The sequence below is a fragment of the Henckelia pumila genome, chromosome 4 (assembly GCF_033568475.1).
Source record: "Henckelia pumila isolate YLH828 chromosome 4, ASM3356847v2, whole genome shotgun sequence".
Taxonomy (NCBI): domain Eukaryota; kingdom Viridiplantae; phylum Streptophyta; class Magnoliopsida; order Lamiales; family Gesneriaceae; genus Henckelia; species Henckelia pumila.
In genome coordinates this window covers 31,307,922-31,324,771 of record NC_133123.1, presented here as the reverse complement: position 1 = coordinate 31,324,771, position 16,850 = coordinate 31,307,922, and the positions used below count along the sequence as shown (strand labels likewise).

The window sequence follows — 16,850 nt, the reverse complement described above, 5'->3', positions numbered from 1 at the left end:
GCTCTTTGATTTTTTTATTTGTTTTTCTATATTATATTGGTTGAAAAAATTTAATGCAGTAAATATATTTAGGTTATGTTAGGAGTTAGGATCGATTGATTTAATTATAGGGTTCGCTACCATAGAATTCGAATTCTAAATATTGTAAAACTTCATTTCTTTTTCATTACATCTCGTGCCTACAGATTATTAATTTTGTTAATATCTTATTTATTTATATCTGGTTAGATTTAATTATACCTCAACCATAATATTTTTAAATTGATTGATCTCATCAATATATTTATTTATTTTTATTTTTTGGAAAATTTAACACCTTTGTTTTTAATACTATTTGTTTTTTTTTAAAAAAAATTAAAGTTCCATTTATATTTATAACCATCCCTTTTTGACGAGTCAAATTCGTTTTAATACCACACATTTAAAGGCTCCTCATCTCCCAAATCTGAATCCAATTCGACCACCAAATTCCCCGTTCACCCTGGCGGCGCGTGTGTTCCTCTCGCCGTCGTGAAATCACCTGAAATGGGCCAAACCGCCTCCGTCCATGGCTATTCGCCTGGGAATTCGACTCATATCCTTCATCCCACCTTTACCCAAGAGTCCCGCTCCGATGACTCGAATCCACGGCCTGTGGTGGGCGGTGTCTCTGTAGATCAACGACACGATTACTCGTCCGAGATTCCAGATGAATGCTTAGCTCTAATCTTCCAGTCTTTGAGCTCCGGCGACAGGAAACGGTGCTCCACGGTCTGCCGCCGCTGGCTCGTCGTTGAAGGGCAGAGCCGCAGCCGCCTCGCCCTTAACGCCACAAACGAGGTTTCTACTCACCTCCCTGTTATATTCACCCGGTTTGATTCCGTCACTAAGCTTGCCCTCCGCTGCGACCGCAAATCCGTCAGCATAAACGACGATGCGTTGACCTTGATTTCCCTCCGATGCCACAAACTCACCCGCCTCAAGCTCCGTGGCTGCCGTGAGATCTCTGAGCAGGGAATGTTGGCTTTAGCTCAAAATTGTAAATATTTGCGTAAATTTTCATGCGGATCGTGTATGTTCGGAGCCAAAGGCATGAACGCTCTGTTGGATAATTCATATTCGCTCGAGGAACTTTCCGTTAAACGTTTGCGGGGAATCAATGATGGATTTACTGCTGAGATGATTGGACCAGGGGTTGCAGCATCGTCGCTGAAATCCATTACTCTCAAGGAGCTTTACAATGGCCAGTGTTTTGGGCCGTTGATTATTGGATCAAAAAATTTAAAAACATTGAAAATCTTGAGGTGTTTGGGTGATTGGGATATGTTACTGGAAACTGTTACTAGGAGGAAGAATTGTTTGACTGAGATACATTTGGAGAGGCTGCAAGTGAGTGATGTGGGGCTAATGGCTATTTCGAAGTGCCCGAATTTGGAGATCTTGCACCTGGTGAAGGCTCCTGACTGCTCGAATGATGGGATTTCGGCAATTGCTGAGACTTGTAAGCTTTTGAGGAAGCTACATATAGATGGGTGGAGGACGAACAGGATAGGCGATGAGGGTCTCATTTCGATTGCCAAGAATTGTGTGAATCTTGTGGAACTAGTTCTTATTGGGGTGAACCCGAGTTCCGTGAGTTTGATGGCTATGGCTTCCAATTGTCAAAAGTTGGAAAGATTGGCACTTTGTGGAAGTGAAACGATAGGTGATCCTGAGGTATCATGTATTGCAGCTAAATGTATGGCATTGAAGAAGCTTTGCATAAAGGGTTGTCGTGTGACAGATACAGGGATTGAGGCATTCGCTTTTGGGTGTCCTAATTTGGTGAAAATCAAAGTGAAGAAATGTAAGGGAGTAACGAGTGAAGTTGCAGATTGGCTGAGGGCCAGAAGGGTTTCTCTGGCTGTGAATTTGGACGCGGACGAGATCGAACCTGAGGCCATGGAGGCGAGTGCTAGTGATGGAGGAGCACACGATGATGGGGTAGAGTTCCCATCAGTGATCAATGGAACAGTAACCGTTGTTGGTGCGAATGCTGCAGCAGATGTTGATACGCCATCAACTAGTAATGGAGGCAGATCGTCCGGTAAGTCTAGGTTTAGCCTTCTAGCTGGAAGGACTCTCGTTGCTTGTGCTTTTCGGAGGTTATCAATAGGTAATGGTGGTTCAAATTTATAGCTTATGAATGAACTGGATAAGATTTAAAAGGATGAATTCTTGTTCAGTGTGTGCTGGTGTTTCATGTACTTAAAACATAGTTTGGCTACAACTTTGGCTTGAACTTCTATTGTTGGATACTTCGGTGACATTGTGCAATTTGCCACTCAAATTTGTACAAATTTATACCCTTCTTCCTGTTGAGTATTTGAGCTTTTATAACACAGTATATACTTTCTTGAGTTCTGCTGTTTAGTTATTAGAACCAATCTTATTTTGTTCATTTTCAGTTTGTTTTCACTTCCACAAACCTGATATGTAGAAGTACTAGGAGCGTGTATAGCGACAACAGTCGATTACAGATATCATATTTTGATCAAATTCCAATCATATGATTATTTGTCACTTCAAACTCAACTAAGGAAGTGTTTGGGTGAGCTTTCTAGGAAGCAATTCACAGATTTTGTTAAGTAAAAGCTGGGAAATGCTTCCTAGAACCTGTCCCAAACACTACCTAAATTCCATTTCATTTGTTATGTCCTCTTCAATGTCTTCAATGTTATTCCTATTTCTATACCCAGACCTTGACTACGAGTGAAATCATTCGTCTTTTTGTTGGAATTCGTTTCTTTTTGTACTGCCTTATCTTACATTCTTTCTAATTTGTACTTTATAGTTGTTGTGCAGTTTCTTTCTTATCTAGGAACTATAAATCTTTAAATATATTTTTTCCTATGATGTTCTTGAACTGGTAAGAATGTTACAAATATTTTCTCTCTTTGGACTGTTGGGAATTGGGATGTTTTGAAATGGAAGCAATCGTTCTATATATCCGTTCTTTCGAGTGTTACCATATCGTGGAAACTACGATAATTTAAAGGGTGATGCTACGTGTACACGGAGGGTTACACATTGGGTTACACGTTACACTTGACATTACATAAATATCCTTGATGTATTTTGGAAATAATTTTTCAAATAAAGTGGAGAGACAATTTTGTATTTTTATGTGTAGTGTGTAACTCAACATGTAGCCTTCCATGTATATGTAGCATTTTCCTAATTTAAAATGTCAATATTTTTGGGGAAAGTGTATCATGGTGTCCTCACCATGGGCTGTAGCACACTGGAATATGTTGTAGTTGTACTTTCCTTGACTCTAAATTTCCCGCGTATACTATATTGTTTGTTTGTTCGTTTATTTGTTTTTGTTTTTGTTTTCCTTTCAAAAAGGATATGCTAAATAGTTTGTTGGTTGTGTCAATTCCGTGACTTTGATCCAGTCCTTCTAGCGGAACAAATGTCAAGACTTGTAAATATGAGATTTTTTATTGTATCGTCACAATACAACTAAGGTGCTGTTTGGTTTGAGGTATGGTATAAGTAATATATATATATAAATAATATAATGTAATAAAAAAATAAATAAAAAATTATAGTTAAAATAGTATTGGATTTGATTGATAGATAAAATAAAAATAAATAATTAATGATTTGATAATTTTATATAAAAATGTTAAATGACTATTTTGTTTTTTAACAATAAATAAAATAAAAATTATATTATTTATAAGGGGTAATATAGTAATTTAAATTTAATGATTTGATTGATTGAGATAAATAATTAATGATTTGATTTATATAAAATAAATAGTTAATATATGGATAAATAATATGATGAGAAGAACGTAAGATGTGATGTGATGAGTTATACATATATTAGTAATATAGTGAACAGAACTGTGCTTAAAATTATAATTTTAATTTAGTTTTACGAAGTACCCGAGATGGAGAAAGAGAACAAGAAAGATAAAGAGAAAGAGGCGGAGCTTGTATGATATATTATGAGGGTAGATTTGAAATTAACTTGTATGATATATAGTAATAAATCTTAATCACATTAATTTTAGTAAAAATATAATAATAATAATGATGATAATAATAATGATGATGATAAACAAATAAAAATATTATTATTATTTGAAATTAACTTGTATGATATGTTATATGATGGTAGATTTGAGATATAATAAAATTAATAAGGATAATTTGGGTTTTTACATATATAAAAAAAGAAATATTTTAAAAAATTTTGTAAAATAAGTTCAGGTAACCCAAAAGACTTAGGGAGTGTTTGCAATCACTAAAAAATAGTGATTGTTAGCTTTTGACTTAAAAAAATCATTTTTGTATGTTTTTTAAACCTAGATTATGTGTTAGCTTATGCTTAACTTAATTGAAATCCAAAAGCTAGTCATGTAGTGATTATGATTCTCCAAAAGTGATTCTAATAAGAAGGTCATTGTTAAAATCACTCTAATCACTTATTTATCAAGCACTACCCAACTTTGATTTTTAGATTTTCACATTTGTTTCCAAACACTACCAACTTTTGATTTTTTTTAATTTTTTTATAATCTATAAATTAATCACTTTTACAAAAGCACAATCTATTGCAAACACTCTCTTAGATAGTATTGTGGGACTTTTAGGAATCGCTTCTAGACTCTTATCTAATTTTAATTTTCATGATTTTTAATCTAACTCTATTAGCGAAGCAAAGCTAGGAGCTCTTGACCAAGAGTCCAATACATCATCATCGTTAGCTTCTCGAGTTTTTCAAGCTTGATATTTACCCAAATGGTACTTTTCAGGCAAAAATGGGGGCAAATCCAATTTTGTCAAAGTTTAAGTTTAGACAAGAGTTTTTTTATTTTTATTTTTTGAAAGTAAACCAAATGCATTACTTCATAATGTTTTGATTTACAATATTAAGTAACCAAGGTGGTAAATCACCATTACACCATTCAACAGAAGAAGAAGATTCAGTGGCTACACGAGCTAACCGATGAGCTACTTGGTTTGTCGATCCCGTCATGTGTTTGACATAAACGAAAGCTCTTGAGTCCAGAATATATCGATTATCCAGAATTGATCACCCCATTTGAACCCAAGTCGATTGCTGAACTATTGAGAGCCTCTATAGTTTGAACCGTGTCAGAGAAAACACAAACTTCTTTAGCACCAAATTTTAAGCAAAACCCCATTCCATGACTAATGGGAAATAGCTCCACTCTTTTCATGACCGTTCTGGGATTACGGATTGCACAAGAGGGGTTGGTTGTGTCCCCTACATCCTTATTATTTATGTATTAGTGCTTGATTTTTTATTTTTTATTTATCATGAATATAGTTTTTTTATTATTATTTTAAAAAAAAAACGTTGGATCTCATACGTGGTTAACAAAATTCGGTCAAACAATAAAATCAGACACCTAAATGATCAATTTTGGGCCAAATGTATTCACAATGTCAAGGGTTTAACATCTAGGAGGCTTGTCCATAATATATCCTAAGCCTTTCTTGAATATTTCCTCTTAAGAATTCAAACAGCATAAGGGTTTGCATCCATAGTAGTCTATGAACTCCCAAATATTTATGGGTCTCAGGCTCTTCGTCATCAATCAAATATCTCATCTCACTACTCAAATATACCACATTTCACAATCAAATATCTCGCAAACCAAATATTTTTGGGGACCACATTTACTTTAATATTATCTTTATATATTCAATTTAATAAAAAATTTTATTTTTTTTATAATAAATGTATCTCTACTTTATTAATTTCATCTGTAATTTAATATTTATTTTCATTAAAAAATTTAATTAAAAATAATTAATTTCACCTGTATTAAATTTTTTTAATAATATTAAAAAATAAAATATTTTTTAATAAAATTGTACAGGCGTTGAACAAAAAGCAGCGGTTTCATCGGCATTCAATTTCGTTTCTGGTTTGAGGAGAAAATCTCCTTCTCCATCAGTTTTCCTTGGTGGATTCCATCCTTGTAGCACACGCTGCCATGCCTTTTCATCAATCGATTTGATGTAGACACGCATTCTAACTTTCCAGATAGCATAGTTGGATCCATCCAAGATTGGAGGACGTTGAGCAGTTCCTGAATAAGGTATCTCCATTGTGATATCCTGTCAAACACAAAAACAGAATCACACTTAGTATCGTCAAGTGAATGTCTCTGACGCCAATTGTAAGGTTTGGATAGTCTAAAATCACAGAAATACCAGAAATAAATATTCGAGTCTGTGTTATCTTTCAGTATTGTCAACACTTCACGATAACACTATGCAGCAGAATAATTAACTAACAGTAAAAGTAAATAACACAAAAATAATTATGCACAAGTACTAAGTACTTGTACAATACCTCATGGCGAAATAATCACTAGAAAATCAGATCAGTTTACAAAAAACCAACTAGCGATTGTTTTATAAAAAACTACTTTTCTCAACAAATTGAGAAAATAAACGACTTTCTAAAAACTAGTAAAAACTAGAATAAAACATCAATAGGAAGTTCTAAGCCGAAAAACGAAAACCAAAGAAACACTTTCTGAACAACACTTCACTCGTGTGTTCTTCAGTATTTCCAACACTACTTGGCAACACAACGTAGCAGTAGTATCTCTTCAGAAATTCTTCAATGATCGAACTTCAATACTCTAGAATTTCTGCAGTACTTTCTCTATGTATTTTGCTCTCTATGTTTCACTCTCTTGATCTCTCTATCTCATTGTTTTTTTTCTCTCTCGGTCCAAGCACTCCTATAAATAGATCTTCAATATATTTCCATAAATAAGAACCTACAAAGCATGGAAACAATATATCATCATAATCAAATATTTCGAATCAAGATATAACTGATATTACCAATTTTAAAACTTGTTCTAAGAAAGGCAAAACTATAAATATAGAAATTGAATGCAATAAGAAAATAATTTAAAAGACATGTGCACAACATGTTCTTTCAAACTCCCCCTTTTTGCCTTTCTGGACAAAACACACATAAATGCAAATAACTCCCCCTATCTTATGCAACTAAAGCTCCCCCTGAATTTAATCATCTTAGAACATAGTGTTGTATGGTCGTGTTGGCAACACCAACTCTCAACACTTACTAGATCAGAGTAGCAAATAGTTTAATATCATATCAGAGAGTAATAAGTAATAAGGAGCACAACCTAATCAACTCAGAAATATATTACTAACTCAGAGCAAAATAATAAATAACAAAAATAAAAGATAAGGATAAGAAAAAAAAAATCCTAAAACCAATTATGATCAACCACATCTAATCATCTGTCTCTTCAGCTTGCTCAGCACTTGATCCTACTCCCCCTTTTTGTCCAGAGGGCCCTGGTAGTCCAAGTTTAGTCCTGTACTTAGCCATTAAGGCTTCATAGTACTCCAGATCAGCTTTGGCTTGTGCAATTTTCAGTTCAGCATGAGCCATTTGAGCACGAATTGCAGTAGAATTCAACATAATTACAGCAGTGTTGTGAATAGTCATAGGTGGAACAGACTCAGTGTTGGCGACACTGGGTACAACACCAGTCCATGGTAGATCAATCATCCTATTTCCTTTCAGCAAACTAGGTGCGATCTTGATAAGCTCATCTCCTCCAATCAATTCTTCATCATCCTCTTTCGTGAAACCTTGAGATTCCAGCATACCATAGATCAATGAAGGAAACGGAAACTTAGTTGCTTTCTAACCACCTTCTCGAAAGGTCATAATATTTTCAAACACCAAATTACCAATGTCCAAAGGAGCTTGAGTATCAATGGAAAACAGCGCAAGGGCTTGTGGCTTAGTTATCACTGTTGTATTGGTAGATGGCGTCCAATTCCTGATCGCAATTTTGTGAAGCACATAAAAGAAATAAGTAAGCTTTGCAGCTGACAACCTGTCTGGGTGCAGTGGAAATTTTTGAACCATTCCTCCAGTGATCACTTTAGTGACTTGATCAATATCCTCAGTAACTACATCATCATCGATATCAGGAGTATTGTAGTGCTCATTGATCAAAACAGGAGTAAAATCATACACCTTTTCTCGGATGTACACTCTTCCAAACTTAAATGATTCTTCATCTCCAATCTTCATGTTCAGATTGCAGTAAAATTCTAACACAGCTCTTCTTGAAAATGGTCCGGCAGTGGTGACAGTAGAAAATAAATTATGCTGTTTCAAGAAAGTCACCAAGTTCTGCTTTTCGAAGGACACTTCATCAATATTTCTTTCATCCCAACAGTCTTTTCCAGACAGAGCTTCCCATTCATCAGCAGATTCCTTTGAATAAAACTGAAGATTGTATGCCTTAGCAAAATCAATATCAGAGTCAGATTCAGCAGCAGTGTTGTCATCAGTGTTGGCAACATTGTCATCAGCAGCTTGTTTCTCATAACTTCCAGAACCATCAGAAGCAGCATCCTCATAGTCTTCTTCCTCAGTTCTCGAAGAAGATGAACTATCAGACTCCTGAGGCCGGTTATTCTCAAACTCTTGCAACATTTCAGCATCTGTTTCATCACCATCAGATGGAACTAGTGAAGGTGCAACTGGTTTAGCCTTGGTTTTCCGAATATTCGCCATGAAAGTGGCCAGTGAAATTTCCTCATCAATAGACACTGGAGCCTCTGTGGTTGGCTTTGTGGTATCATCAGTAACAGCAGCACTAGATGACTCTTTCTCAGTAGAAGCCAAATCAGTAAAAATTTCATCAGAAGAATCATCACCACTAGACGAAACTCCTTTCTTTGATTTGGCATTTTCAGCAACAACGGTTTTTGTCCTAGCAACCACCTCAAAATTTTGATCCGCAGAATCATCTCCAGATGAGAAATCTGGATCATCCAAAATAGGACGTGAAGTCTCCCCCTTACCACGAAATCTCTTATTGGTAGTAAAATCGGGGTTGAAGCCCGCTTGGCGCTTTGACCTTCTCGCTATTGGCTGTGTTGGGAACACATGATTCAACACTAAGAAATCAGGAGGATTCACAAGGTCGATTTCGTTCCCGGGTTCTCCTGGAGCAATTTCTGCCAACGGTGTAGGTTGAATGGCAACAGGTACAATCAAGAGAATATGATCAGAAGATAGCTCCGAAGGCTTGGCTTTCTCTTGATAACCCATCTCCGATCGAATATCATGCGAATCGAAAGCTTTGCCTGCCATTATAAACAATATAGAAATTAAGGGTTTCAGAGAATTTTTGCAGAGAATTAGAAAAGATTGAAAACGATAAGATCAATTTCTACAGTGCTTAGAAATATATAGGAATATGGGGTTCAAACGGTAAAAAAAAATCAAAAGCCCCTATCCCTCATATCAGACTAAGAATCTCCCCCTAACGGTAACAATTCTCCAACGGGTAAAAAAATCTCTCTAATTAAGAAAATTAAATTTGATTAATTAAGGATACTCTGAAACTCTTACTTAAGAATATATCAATATTCCCCAAAAATAAATAACTCCACATCGAGTTTTAACTCCACTGAAACATATTCAATCTCAATCAATTCAATTTCAGCAAGTTGGGCAATTTTTCCAATTTTTGTTCGTCTTTGAACTGTTAACCCTGAGCACGATATGATCACAATAAATGCAAAATGCATGACCTAATTTATGTCTAAAACAGAATGTAATGAGATTAGATAAAAAATGATGCATGCAAAGTGTGTGCAGCACGTGTTAAACACCAGTATTGGCAACACTTCCCAACAACACTGTAGTCTTCAAAATACTTTTGAATTTGTCACACTTCCAGAGCCATGTGTTTCTTCTTTTTATTTTGATTCAGAAGTGGTAGCCTGCACACTAAAAGAACGGTCTTCATTGGACTCTCTTAGGTAGTTTTTTCCAATTTTCTTCTGATTTTAGTTTGATTTTCAAGACATTGGTCACTGAAATTTTATCAAACCATGCTTTTTAATTTTTAAAACCACTTTTCACATGGGACAAGATCATGGAATACATGAACATCCCTCAACTACTTCGTGGTTTAAAACATATTTTCATGGCAAGTGTGTTATGAAAATAACTTTGACAGAAGAACTACAAAGTATCAGTCAGTATTATCAAACAGTGCAAAACATAGAACATTATGAATATGCAGTATGCCTAAAGCCCTAAAAATGCTCATGCATGTTTGGTGTTGTCCGTCAGTGTTGGAAACACTTAAGGACAACAACCGTGAGTGTTTATAAAGAACACATGTTGAGAGATTTCCTAAGACTGGAGAATCTCTCGAAGTTTAATGCTTTTGTAAAAATATCGGCCAGTTGGTTATTGGTCCCAACAAACTCCATATGGATCATGTCCTTCTCAATTAAATCTCGAACGAAGTGATGTCTTATGTCAATGTGTTTAGTACGAGAGTGTTGTACTGGGTTTTTTGATATATCTATAGCACTTGAGTTGTCACAATACACAATTGGTGTTTCACTTGTAAGACCATAGTCTTGTAGCATTTGATTCATCCAAATTAATTGAGAACAACAACTTCCCGCTGCCACATATTCGGATTCAGCAGTGGAAAGTAACACACAGTTCTGCTTCCTACTGTACCATGAAACCAAGTTGTTACCCAAATAAAAAACAACCACCCGTGGTTTTTTTCCTCTCATCAACATCTCCTGCCCAATCAGCATCACTATAGCCTACCAAATTAGTATTGGTTTCTTTAGTGTACCATAACCCTAAGTCTAAAGTGCCTGCAACATACTTCAAAATTCGTTTTACAGCTTTCATATGTGTGACTTTAGGATCAGATTGATATCGGGCACACAAACACACACTGAACATAATATCAGGTCGACTTGCACTTAGATACAACAGACTTCCAATTATGTTTATGTACAAAGTGTTGTCAACACTGTCAGCAACACTGTCTTTGCACAGTTTTTCATTAGTTTCCATTGGTGTTTTCATATGTCTAACATGATCAGTACAAAACCTTTTCACCAAATTCTTAGCATATTTTCTTTGACACAAAAAGATTCCATCACTCATTTGTTTCACTTGTAATCCTAGAAAGTAATTCAACTCACCTACCATGCTCATTTCAAAGGTAGCAGTCATGCTTTCAACAAAATCATTTACAAGTTTTTGAGATGAAGCACAGAAAATTATGTCATCAACATAGATTTGACAGATAAGAATGTTACCTTGTACTTTTTGAACAAAAAGTGTTTTATCTACCTCATCTCTTTTGAATCCAATGTCAAGCAAATACTCCGTGAGCCTTCCATACCAAGCACGAGGTGCTTGTTTCAATCCATATAAGGTCTTCTTCAATTTATAAACATGATCAAGATGATGTGGATCTTCGAATCCCTTAGGTTGTCTTACATAAACTTCTTCACTCAAAATTCAATTAAAAAATGCGCTTTTTACATCCATTTGAAAAATTTTCATTTTCATGTGACATGCAATAGCCAACAATAATCTAACGGATTCTATTCGGGCTACAGGAGCGACGGTTTCATCAAAGTCCACCCCCTCAACTTGTGTATACCCTTGAGCTACCAACCTCGCCTTATTCCTCACAATATTTCCTGATTTATCAGTTTTGTTTTTAAAAATCCACTTTGTTCCAATGATATTACTATGATCAGGTGGAGGAACTAAGATCCACACATCATTCCTAACAAATTGTTCAAGTTCATCATGCATAGCATTGACCCAAAACTCATTTTTTAAAGCCTCACCAACATTTTTTGGTTCAATACTAGACACAAAGCAAGAATGTCTTACCTGAGAGTATGCGGAAGTCATGCACACTAACCCACTCATCTTTCGATAATCAACTTTTTTCTTTCTTCGGGTTTGCATCCTTCCTTGTGCATCTCCTATGATTTGTGAAGTAGGATGATTTTTCTGAATCTTGCTAGGTACATCATGTCCAACATCTCGTATTTCATCTTCAAAATCATCCTGTTATTCTGTACTCTGTTCATTCATATTCAGTGTTGGACTTAGTGTTGTGCTGGGTGATTTTTCAGGAGGGACAACACTATTGACAACACTAGAATCAGTCTGTGAAGAGACAGTATCTAGCAGATCATCAATATTGTCTTCAATTGTTTTCCCTTCAGATCAGCATAATCATCAAATACCACATTAATAGATTCAATGATAGTTCTAGTTCTCAAGTTAAACACACGATAAGCTTGACTATTCAAAGCATATCCAAGAAATAAACACTTATCGCCTTTTGAATCAAACTTAGCCAACTGCATCCTGTCATTCAAAACATAACATATGCATTCAAAAATATGAAAATATTTAAGGTTAGGCCTCTTTTCCATGAGAATTTCATAGGATGTCATAGTAGAACCTTTTCTTAAATATACCCTATTAGAAATGCGACATGCAGTATTTAAAGCCTCAGCCCAAAATCTTTTTGCAATATTTTTGGAGCTTAACATAACCCTTGCCATCTCTTGGAGGGTTCTGTTTTTCCTTTCGGCAATGTCATTCTGCTGAGGTATCTTAGGTGCTGAATATTCATGTGATATACCTTCCTTTTCATAGAATTGATCAAACAACGAGTTTTCAAATTCCTTACCATGGTCAGTTCGAATCCTGATAACCTTCAAAGCAAACAAATTAGTGATCTGCTTTATCAATTTTTTGAAAGCATCGAAATTTTCAGACTTTTCTCTTAAAAAACTTACCCATGAGTACCTTGAAAAGTCATCAACTCACACAAATGAATACCTCTTACCTCCACAGCTTTCAACCTCCATAGGTCCCATTAAGTCCATGTGTAGGAGTTCAAGACATTGTGTTGTCTCACAGTGTTGTAACACTGGATGTGACACACGAGTTTGCTTACCTTTTTGACAGTCTCCACACACATATGGAACTCCAGAAGTTAAATTTGGCATCCCACGTACAGCATCATACTGGCTCAGTTTTTTCAATGCTTTGAAGTTGGCATGTCCCAACTTTTGATGCCATAAATTCAAATCATCAACCTTGGTAAATTTTCAAGCAAGTTCCTCTCCAAGTTGATAACAGTTGTCCGATGATCTAGACCTTGTCAAAACACACGAATTACTTTTATCAAAAACTTGACATAAATTCTTATCAAATTTAACATAAAAATCATCATCACAAAGTTGACTAATGCTAATAAGATTTGCATTTAATCCTTCAACATGTAGAACATTGTGTAGCTTAGGCAGTCCTTCTACATTCAAAGTTTCTTTTTCAACAATCTTTCCATTGGCTCCTCCTCCATAAGTCACTTTTCCTTTATCCTGTTCAACGTAGTTAGAAAGATACTTCTTCAATCCTGTCATGTGGCGTGAACTGCCACTGTCAAAGTACCAATGACCTGCAACATTAGATTTTAAGGAAGTATAAACAACATTACAACTGGATTTAGCTTTTGGTACCCAAACCTTTTTCTCAGTATTTTTCCTCCTGGCAGTGTTCTGGTTCAGTGTTGGCAACACTGATGACAGTTCTTGCCTGGAATTCCAATACATATAGTCTGTAGTAACCCGTATCCAGAATTAGCGATTAATGAGTAATTAATCAAGTAATCATATTTGGATTAAGTAAAACACGATTAAGAAAATTCCAGAAGGGTTAACGGAGTTCATAAATGGATCCAAGACACTCGAAAATGGCTTAGAAGACCCCAAGACTCGAGTGGGATCGGAACCACCGATCCAGGATCGGAGCTTCCGATCTTGGTGACATCGGAACCAAATCGGAACCATATCGGAAGCATGGAGATCGGAACTTCCGATCAGAAATCGGAGCTTCCGATCGACTGTCGGTGACAGGTGTGTGGTTGCATGTGGTTGGGTTTGACACGTGGCATCGGAGCTTCCGATCGGAGGAACGGAGCTTTCGATCTACATGTTCGGAGCTTCCGATCAGGAACGGAGCTTCCGATCGTTGTCTATAAATATAGGTGCGAGGGCTTCATTTCAAAGCGCACCGAATTCCTCTCCTTCGCCCTCGTGGCTCTATTTTAGGGCTTTGGGTACTCTTATTTTAGAGTTGGAGTAAGAAACATATTTTAGTATAGTCGGACAGTGTCTGACATAGTAGCGGAGAAGTGCTCGTGTAGCGGAGCAGTGCTCGAGGTTGTGGAGCTGCAGCAGGGGTGTACCCCTAGTTGCGAGATAGTCGCCATCAGCGGGTTGACGACGAACGCAGGTATAGCTATGGCCTCCTTAAATTATTTAGGAGTATGCAATAGCTTAGTTAAGGCTTTTAGAGCTTAATTATTAATGCATGGGTATTTGCATTGTAGAGCTGATATAGGCATGGAACCTAGAGTTGGACTGCTAGGAACTGCCTGTAGTAAGGTACGCAAGTACAGACTGAGATTGCCAGCGGGTTTTGCATGCTTATATGTTGCATTTTGTATGTAATTTATTATGCAGCATGTGCATATCATATTGTGCCTATCCATCTTATGAGATGAGCCACGTAGGGCCGCTCAGCCCTGTCTGGATGGTTGATGTCTAGTGCTCAGTGACTGACGGGTCATGGGTAGTTAGCATTCGGGGACACAGTCCACGTCCTGTAGGAATGAGCAGTGTACGCAGGATTTGCTCCCCGGGTTGTACCACTCATGTATTAGGCGCCATTACTGAGCAGTTATATACAGTTATCTCAGATATGGATACCCTATCATTTGCATGCATCATATTTGTATGTTTTACCCAGTGCTTTCGTATTGAGCTTAGAGCTCACGTCCAGTCTTTTTTTGTGTATCTAGACACCCCATTCGACGGGGCAGGTGTAGGTGCAGGATTGAGCACCAGGAGCTTGGAGTAGCCAGTGACCAGTGAAGACAGCAGGATTAGCTGTAGGTTTTGCCTTTAGGCTATTTATTCGATTTGGTTGTATAAATCGAATTTATTTAACCAGTTGTATTCTGCCGGTCTGTTTTTTTATTTAAGTCTTCCGCAGTGATTTATTTAATGCATGTTTAATTACGCTCTTAACTCTGATTAGGTAGCGGATCCGGGCAGGGTCGCTATATTTATTGGTATCAGAGCATATGCATGCAAGAGACTTGAGATATAGTAATAAGAATTTGGGTTATCCTTATAGGATGGATGAGACCTTGGAAGAGGTGATGATGCGGCAATTAGTTTGCCCAGAGACTATCATCATCGGCAGGATTTCTAAAGATTTGGCTTATGGGATTCTAGCAAGTGCGGACAGGAGTGATGGATCGTGTCCAAGTTTTCAAGACTTCTACTCATGTGGATCCTAGCTTTGGATCGATTACCGGATGCCAGAGGCAGTGGCAGAGCATTGGATGGGACGCACTTGATGCTTGCATATGTACAGTCCATACCATGAAGACACTACTATGAAGATTCTCCACTAGTAGTTGGAGAGATTGTCAGATAGACCTTCACCAAAGAATGTCTCGAGTGCCTAAAGCATGACAGGTTTCGAGAGTGAGGTCTTTAACCTCATGCAGAACATGGTTTTGCCGGTATGCTGATATCGATACATTCGATAGGCACACGGGAAACTTAATGTTCAAAATCATGATATGAATACAAGAAGAACGCTGATGGTAGATCGTGAGCAGGAGGGGTCGACTGATATGCACTGATGCAGAGCATAGCTGGTTAGCTATCACGAGCCATTTCTCCATAGTTCTTCGCAGGAGGACATGTAGAGAGACTTGGTTGGGAGTATGCTTGTATCGATGCGTGTGTCGATTAGAAGCTTCATGCTCAAGAAACGAAGACGTGTACGATGATTTAAATACTGTATTGATGTAGTTGTAAACAGTATTTCAGTTGTAATGAATCATCATACTTTGGTTGTATCATTTCAATTCGATTGTACATTTCATTGTATTTTGAATACTGTATGTATTACATGAGATTGTAATAAAGAGAATTGTACATAACTTGAAATAAGTGATACATGTTTTACCTATCCAGCAATTCGTGAATGATTGCAAGTGATTTTGTTAGGATTGACATTGTTTTAGTTGATTAGTGTTCAACTACTGTAGCTCATGGGATTTGAGTGGGCCGACTGTGACTATTTGACTTGCGGTTAGTCTAGGCGTTTTCCTAGGATTGACCTAGTTAGTCAGTGGACTATGTTAGTGCCAGCGATGAGTGGACTCATCTAGAGGCATTAAGGGTATTGTTAGGTTTAGAACATTTGGGTTTTGTTCTAGGTTGTTTCCTTGAGAATAGTAGGCTGTCTGACCTTTGTTAGGTTGAGACTTGTGATGATGGGTTTTCATCGGGATACCAGGTCCAGTATATACCGAGAGTTGTGGACTATGACCATGACCAGACGTGATGGGGCGCGACCCTATGCCAGTGTTACTCTGGGAGTCCTTGTACTTCAGAGGTTATCTGGGAGCCTTGGTGCTTCAGGATTGGCGGTGGGAAGGCTATTCAGTCTATGGATTTGGTAGCAGTCACGACAGGGTATGACCTTGGATTAGATATCAAGTTTGACATCGATGGTTTGATATCGTCTGGTGTGCCAGAGATATTGTTTATGTTCTACTGTGGGAACCAGTCTTGGAGGGATTTCCTTGACAAGTGTGTACTCTGAGCAGATAGCTTTTAACCTTTGAGTTACTGCTAGACGTGTGGATCTAGTAAGTGGATGGATTTCTACCAGCAATGACTAGGGGTTGTCATCAGAATTATGGTTAGAATTTCCTTGTGATAGGAATTATCCAAGAACTTGGATAGGATGTTGTTCTAACACTTCAACTCGAATAGGAGAATTACTTCATGATGATGGACTTCATCTGTGATGGTTTATACCGTATGCTAAGGATTGTATAAGCATTAATTGAGATGTGAGGGAAGCGTGACCTATACCC

At 37.1% G+C, this 16,850-nt stretch overlaps 1 protein-coding gene across 1 annotated transcript; it reads left to right on the top strand.

The window, feature by feature from the left end:
• The first annotated feature begins 424 nt into the window (after positions 1–424).
• LOC140863467 (F-box protein At1g47056-like) lies at positions 425–2,340 on the top strand. Its single transcript, XM_073266918.1, has one exon. The coding sequence runs from the start codon at positions 526–528 to the stop codon at positions 2,155–2,157; it is 1,632 nt and encodes a 543-aa protein (XP_073123019.1). The 5' UTR covers positions 425–525; the 3' UTR covers positions 2,158–2,340.
• The last annotated feature ends 14,510 nt before the right edge of the window (positions 2,341–16,850 follow it).

What these genes read in the sequence shown, in the direction of transcription:
- LOC140863467 (XM_073266918.1), top strand. Translation starts at nt 526, where the DNA reads ATGGGCCAAACCGCCTCCGTCCATGGCTATTCGCCTGGGAATTCGACT.